The following is a 7,534-nucleotide window of genomic DNA, read 5'->3' on the forward strand; positions in this document are numbered from 1 at the left end:
CTCACCATCTCCACGCCAGGAGGGGAGAGAGCCCATCAGCATTTCGACGGAGGAGCTCAGAAGGGAGCCGAGCCGCTGCGTAAGGCTGAGGAGGGAAGCTGTGCCATGGCAGGGAGCCAGCTCGCGGGGACGGGGACGGTGCCACACGCGTTTCGGGGGGCACGTGACTCACTTTGGAGCGATTCTGTCAGATGTCTCCTGAGCAATTCATCTGGCGAGAGCAGCGCTCGTCTGCTGGCTGGGAAGCAAGCAAGCCCCTTATAAGTCATCTGTTAGTGTCTCCAAAAAGCCTTGTAATCCCTATTGCCAAGCAGCTTTTGTTAGAGAAATAACATGAAGTGCAGGAAGTAGGGGGAAATAATTGTGTCTGGAGGTCTGACTATCACTCCTTGCAGAGAGAATTCATGGACACGTTTCAGTTTGCCTTGTCTAATCTGGTCTAGCATTTCTTACTGTGTCCATCACAAGGGTCTCTTGGCAGTAACCAATTCTAATCCCATAAGATTTTGTTAAGAGCTTCTTGAAAGAAATAAAAATAAAAAATCAATAAATCTTCCAGCTCCTTGGATAGGTCTTCCGTTAAGTTTAACATCCAAATAGCTGTGACATTTTGTGTGTGCTGCCTTTCCCATCTGTCAGCCCCAGTGGAAACCCTCCCTGTAGTCTCTCCTCACCTTGTGTCCTGATGTGCCACCTTCTTTCCTATAGCCTTTGCCTCGCTTATGCTTATACAGGACATACATTTGTGGCTTATTCTTCTAACCTCTTGCTTCGATCACACCACCCTGCTCCTTTGCATCCCGCCACAGGCTCCCTTTTTCTCTAACATATCAAACCTAAGGGGCTGCTTTTCCTTTTCACAGCCCTCCCAGCTCAGCTTTTCTCACTCTCCATCTCGAGATCGGTTCTGCTGTCGATTAGCCAGCGTCAGCCACTTACAGGTTTTCTAAACCAGCTCCTTCACACTTCCGCCCTTACAGTACTTTGTGCTTACAGGGGCTTCTCTGAAATATCTGCCCTGGGGGCTTGTGCCTTAAAGCCCTTCCTCTCTGGTGCCACAGATGTTTTAAGGACAGTGGTGCTGCACTCAGGTGAGGAGGGATGAACAAAGAGTGTAGGAAGCGAAAATAACTGTTCACAAGTGTGTGGCTGAGGCAGGACATGAGGGACTACGAATGCCCTGTAAAGCCACATGTGGGTTAGATCAGTGGATATCCCACGAGTAAATACTTGTGTAAGAAATTATCCTTGCCCTTTCTGCACTTGAGGCACATTGTACCCGAGCTGTGGTGTGTCTGTGCTGGGACCCCAAGGCAATCGATTTGTTCTGATTAATCGGGAAGAGTGTTTAGTCTTTTATTTGTCAAAAGAAAGAAAAGGGGAAAGAAATAGGGTAATCCTCTTCCCAGTTAATTTTATTCTGTCTGTTTGGAAATGCTTTAACTTGCAGGTGTTGAGTACCATGTGTGTTTGAAAGGGCATCACAAAACTCAAGACCTGGAGGAGAAAATAGTTATTTATCCATGACTCGGTGTGGATTTGCTCTCACCAAGTCACCAAAACCAGACCCCAACCACACAGTACAGATCCATTCTGGATATAGAGGTTTGATTTCGTGCTTGGGCTTTACCCAGCCTGAGGATAAAGCCCAACTCTGACTCCAGATCCAGCTTTTGGAGTCAGCGTTGGCATGAATCTGGATGGGAACCCGCCTATCCTACCCATCCAGCACAGATCTCATCGCTATACACGGCTCTCAGCTATTTTGGTGGAGGTGACAGAGGAGACTTGGGACAGACAAGGGCTGGGAGAAGCTGGATGGGGGCTCCAGCAGTTTATCTCCATCCGCCCAGCAGCCGGAGTACGTGCTGTGCCCTGCCACAATGTGAGTGCTCTGATTATCTCTAGCTGTTTTTTCATGAGTATTAATGGGAGCGGGATGTGTGTGGCAGACTGATAATGTGCTTCTGACAGTCAAGGACTAGCACCTCCACAACAGCTTGTGTTTGTATCACACTTTTATGAATAAGCTGTTTTAAAAGGGTCTGAAATTGCATTATTTCAGCTATTCTGATTTGTAGCACTAACTAATGCAGCAAATACTGCTGAAACTTGATTTCTTCATTGACCTGAAGTTTTTATTCATTTCATCAGGGCAATGGGTTTTCTGTTCATTTTATCCTGCAGCTTAACCCTTACCTGAAGGGTACCAGTTACTTTCGAGTTTTCTCAGACACGTCAGGAGGTGACGTGTAAGCACAGAGCAGGACCCTGCCCTCTCTAGTGGTCCTCAGACTCTGCCTGCAGGGGAGAGTTTTGCACCCAGCGTTTCAGCCCAAATTTACTCCCTGAATTGGATGATGGTGAGGGAGAATGAGGGCTGTCGTCGCGGTGAGGTGTGTGCTCCAGATGTGTGCTGTGGAGGCAGCCACCTTCCCTGTCTCGAGTGGGAGCTCTGACTTCTTAGGGGCAGTTTCAGAGCGTTTTGTTTCCTGAAAGATCCCTGTGGGCTTTCGGGTCAGAATGCAGCAGTCGCTTCCCCCGTGGTTTCAGGGCAGCCCCTCGCAGGAGGCAGCAGTGCTGTGCAGTTCTGCTCAGGAGACTTCTTAAGTTTCTTGGAAGCTTTTTTTGAAAATTGATGTAGCTAAGAGACAGCCAGAACCAGGTTGCCAGCAAGGGTTCTTGAAGCCTCTGTCCTTGTCTACCATCAAGTATTAGTTCAGATAGGTGCTAGGGCTTGTGTCTAGGTTGCCTACTTAACAAAAGATGGCCTTGAAAATCTGATGGCATCTTCCATCTGTTACTGTCGTGATCTGAAACAAGAGCTGTCTCGGACAATTTTTGCCTGACAACATCATGGTTGCTGTTCATAGCTGCATCCTACTCAGGCACCAGCCTGTCTCTGTAGCTGCTTCCACCCCTGAGGGTTTATTTACAGAAATGACACAGCACCAGCTTTTGAAGGAGGTCCACGCTGTGAGAATGGCTCTGAGAAAGGAGGTATTTGGTTTCAGGACTGCTCTTTGCTCTTCTCTTTTAATTGCTGTCTCTTTCCATAAAATGTTGCAGTTAATAGTTATGGTGATCGGTGTAGCCAATTTGAAAAATAATTACTGCCTGCTTCAAGATTATCTTTTCTCCTAATTAAAATCCCGGACCTCACATATTAAAGGTGCGCTGTTGACACAGCATCCCATGCGCGCCCAGACAACCTCATTTGGATTTACAGAATTAATTAGGTTTTATTTCCATCCCCAGCTGTTCTCTTCTGTACCAGGAACCTGGCCGCTGTCTCAGTTGGCCAGTGGTGGGAGAGATAAGAGGAAGATCTTCCTGCATAACTTCCACATTCCCATCACAAACCAGTCGTTAAAAAGTATTCCCCAGAGGTTTTCCCACCTTCACTGTCCAGGAAACAAATTGCAAACGCTGTGGCATGGTCTGTGTTATGGTCTGGGCGTTATACATTATGTATGTCATCTGTGTGGGTGGGCTGGAGTCCATCACCCCCTCCCAAAGCTGCAGCCAGCAGTGAAAATTTATGATGCTGTAAGAGTGAGGTGTGTCATCTTTCTTGTTTTCAAATCACTGTGCCTGCAGTAGAGGGAAGTACCGATAAAAGAGCCAGGTTTTTAATTTTTATTGTAGGAAACTGAACTGTCATTGTTCCCTACCCCAATATTATTGAGTGAGGGCTCCCTAGCTGCGTGTGCTGAGGTGGATATGCCACATTGGTTTTTGTTTTGGCTGCTTTTGGGTACTGGATGCACATGCTTGTCGGTGTTGGTAAGGCTGTTTGTGGGTACTGGGTTGCAGAGGACAGCGTGCTTCTGTGTTTGACCCAGGTCGTTTTTGTCATTGTTAATACGCTTGAAACATTAATGGTCACGTGAATATCCTGTACCCGTGTTCAAGGGTCACTTCATCATGCTGCCAAGGTCTTTGTGTGTTCGCACTGTTTTTACAGCCTCTCAACAAAACCCGAAAGTTAATTATTTTGGGTGGGCATAAGGTCACCAGTATCTTCTGCGATCCAGCTGATAAACTGATAGAGTTTTAAGGCTAAAGCAGCTGCAGGACAAACCCAGACAGTTGTCTTTCCCCAAAGCCAGGCGATTAATGTGGCTTGACAGTTCTTCCCAGGTAGTTTCACTGCTGCGTGAGGATACCCTAATTCACAGTGTTAAATGGCTGTGATAATCTCCCATTTCTCTAAGCACGCCAGGGATGTCATGTGCTTACTCGTAAACTCATCAAGGAGGCTGTTTTATGGTTACCTGTGGGAGCGGATTGCCTTGGCTCCGCAGCGAGCTTTGCCATGTCCCTGTAGTGCAACCCGGGTGGCTGGGCAAGTCCAGAAAACGCTGATGCTATGCCTCTGAGAGACTGGTTCTCAGCAGTTTTCCCCCACTTTCTTGCCCCTTTTTTGTGCTGGATGCCAAGGACATGAGTCAGGCAAGGAGGATGTCCCCAAAACAACATAGTTGTCTTTTACTAAAGCTACAGGTGGTTGGACACACTTGGGTTGTAGGGCCCCAGTAAACCCTGCTGTGCCCTTTCTGCTCGTGCGCAGGTAGTCAGTCTGCTTCCAGAATTTGCTTCACCAGAAAAGTAAAATTTTCTCTTATCTGGCTGAGAACCAGCAAGTATGTTTTGTGTCTCGGTTGCTAAATTTTAATGGCTTTTGTGAAAAGCTAATTTGTAGGATTAAGGCTCAGCTCTCCCAAGGGTTCCCGCTGTCTGAACACCAGACCCTCTGGAGCCTGGCGGAAAGTGCGAATGAGAACCAAGGCACTTCCCGGGGCTCGGCGTGCGACAGCGGGACCCAGCTCTGGATCCCACACCTCTGGGTGAGAGCACAGAAATGCCACCTGCTTTGCTTCGCTTCCTCATGCCTTTTATCCAAAGCACTGCCAGTCGCACACCCGAACGCTGAAGTATCTGTTAAAAATAATCTGAGGGCTTGAAGGGGCTGTGCCATGGCGGGATGCGCTGCCTGCACCCTCCCTGCCTGCCGTGGGGCAGTGCAGGCGTCACACGTGCTGGGGGCAGAGGGAGAGCACACCGAGGGGACATCATTTACTACCCCCACACCTTTTGCTTTCTGCTTTTGCTCCTCTGACAGTATTTTTCTGCTAAGCAAACCGGGTAAGTCGCCTGTGCAATCACCACTAAGTGCTGGAAACATCTCACAGGATGTTGATGCTGCAATAACTTATATCGGCGGCCTAAAATACAGCTGCTGATCCCGTTTCTGCTCATGCATCGCTGCAGGGTGCCTCCTTCCCCTGTTCTTTTTGCCATCCCTCATAAAAAACTAACACACATTTTAGCGGCAAGCACAGCTGACGTCTGTATCACATGTTATAGACTGCACTATGCTGTACTGTGTATCTCATGGATGGATGTTCCAGAGCGTGGTGGTGTATTTTGGTCCAGGATCAGAGCAGGAATCGCTGTCTGTCACAGGAACACAGCAGCATGGTTTAGCGCCTTCAGCCTGGTGACCCTTTATTCCAAGGCAAACATTTTTACAGCCCTGGCGTGTTTACTGTCAGAGTAAAAATCTTCATTCATCAGTGAAAATCACCAGCTTGTGTGTGAGAGAGAGTATGTCTGCTTTGAGGGGTTGCTGGCGTCTACTTGACATGTGGATGGTTTGGTCTGGAGTATTGATCTCCTAGGTTGATTGGAAGATAATTGTAGGCTGAAGTACTGAAGGCCACCATTGCGAGCAATTTGTTTTTCATAAAGGATCGCCGAGGCATGAGATGCTTCAATGCCATAGCAACAAGTGTGGTGTAACCGCCAGACAGAGAGCAGGAGGATGCTTATTCATGAAGCAATCCCGAGAGAGGCTTTTTCTTGGCATGGAGAACTCTTCTGCTAGTCAGAAACCTCTCCCTTTGAATTCCCGATATATCTCAGTCAGAGGCTGGAGAGGGAAAATGTGCAAGACACGAGCTTCGTGATGGGAGGGGAATAACACGCTGTCTTCTGCTCTCCCTTTGCAGGTACTGGCTAACGAACAAGGTGCACATCAAGCGACCCACCACCGGCCTCCTCATGTACACCTTAGCCACGCGGTTCTGCAACCAGATCTATCTCTACGGCTTCTGGCCCTTCCCCCTGGACCAGAACCAGAACCCAGTCAAGTACCACTACTATGACAGCCTCAAGTACGGCTACACCTCACAGGCCAGCCCTCACACCATGCCCTTGGAGTTCAAAGCCTTAAAGACGCTGCATCAGCAGGGAGCCTTGAAGCTGACAGTGGGGGAGTGTGACGGGACCACGTAGGGTGGTCCCCGACCACGTTCCTGCATAGCCACGGGAGGAAGGGGAGGGGGCAGAAAGAACGAGTGGTGCCTGGTGGGGGTTGGTTGTCTTTGTTAATGCGCAGGGCAGCGACACAAATATACAATACGTGGTACCTATATATATTGACCTGAGTATTATAACTGTTTGGTGTTCACCAAGGAAGGGACAGGAGAGATGCGGGAGCATCTGGGCGTGACTGGCCTGGGCAAGACCCCTCGCCGTGGGCTTGCTGGGCTCGGAAGGGCGTTCGATCTATGTCCAAAAGGAGTGAAGGTGGCCTTGGTTTTTGAGGGTGTATTAGGTGATGGGTAAACGTTAAGCCGTTCGTCGTGACTGGTCCAAGGTTGGTAGTTAGTTTGTTCGGTCAAGGACGCCAGCGCTGGCACTCTGCAGCCAGGCACGTTCTTGGCCCTGTGCTCGTGGCGGGGAGGGGAAGGGGCAGGGAGCGGGGTGGGCAGGGAAGGTTTGTTGGCGGCTCTCACAGCCGAGGGACTGCCCATGGCACCAAGCTGGACCCATCTCCTGCCCAGCAGAGACCAGTTCCTGGCAGAGTCACACACAGATCCATCGAAACACGGACCGCCAGGCTGAGAGCAGCCTCCGGAGAGGAGAGGGAGAAGTCTCCTGGGCTGCAGCTGGATCTCCAGGAGGCGTTGGGGGCTCTGCCAAGCTGATCGCAGTGACATTTGCTCGAAGAGGAGATGTGAGGGCCTCCAGAGAACGGGAGCATGGGCGCTGAGCCGAGCGGGCGGTGAGGAGGATGCTGAGCGGGTATTTTCCTTTCCTAAGGAGCAATTTAGAAAGGAGCAAAGATGCCGGATCGTGGCAGGAAGGACCATTAGTATTAAGTGTCTTATTGTGCCACAGTCGAAGGCAACTCAACATCTGTCAGGGCTCATGAAAACCATAAGTACATCTAGCTCTTAATTCCCAACTGCTACCTACTAAGCAGCCTCCAAAAATAACCGCTGAAATATTGGTGATAGGCCTGAGACCCAGCCAAGCAGAAAGACTTCAAGGGACTTTGTCAAGTCTAAATAATTTATTTTCAATTTCTCCACAAAGAACCAGCATCCAGCACTGTGTTCCTGAAGTTCTGCTCTGTCCTTTCTTTCAAGCTGTGATTAGCTCTTACTCTGAATAGTTAAATAGGATGTCAGATGGATCTTGATGAGATGCTCGCCTAGTAATGAATGTCAAATTATATTTGCCC

The 7,534-nt window shown here is 49.1% G+C and overlaps 1 protein-coding gene across 1 annotated transcript in view; it reads left to right on the top strand.

The window, feature by feature from the left end:
• The window catches only part of ST8SIA2 (ST8 alpha-N-acetyl-neuraminide alpha-2,8-sialyltransferase 2), a gene marked incomplete at its 5' end in the record, with an annotated part of 17,707 nt that extends 11,272 nt beyond the window's left edge, over window positions 1–6,435 (top strand). The window contains one exon of the mRNA XM_009877717.1: window positions 6,015–6,435. Coding sequence (XP_009876019.1) covers window positions 6,015–6,300 — 286 coding nt within the window. The remainder of the gene's footprint in view (window positions 1–6,014) is intronic.
• Between the last annotated feature and the right edge of the window lie 1,099 nt (window positions 6,436–7,534).

The sequence above is a fragment of the Apaloderma vittatum genome, unplaced genomic scaffold (genome assembly GCF_000703405.1).
Source record: "Apaloderma vittatum isolate BGI_N311 unplaced genomic scaffold, ASM70340v1 scaffold19981, whole genome shotgun sequence".
NCBI lineage: Eukaryota > Metazoa > Chordata > Aves > Trogoniformes > Trogonidae > Apaloderma > Apaloderma vittatum.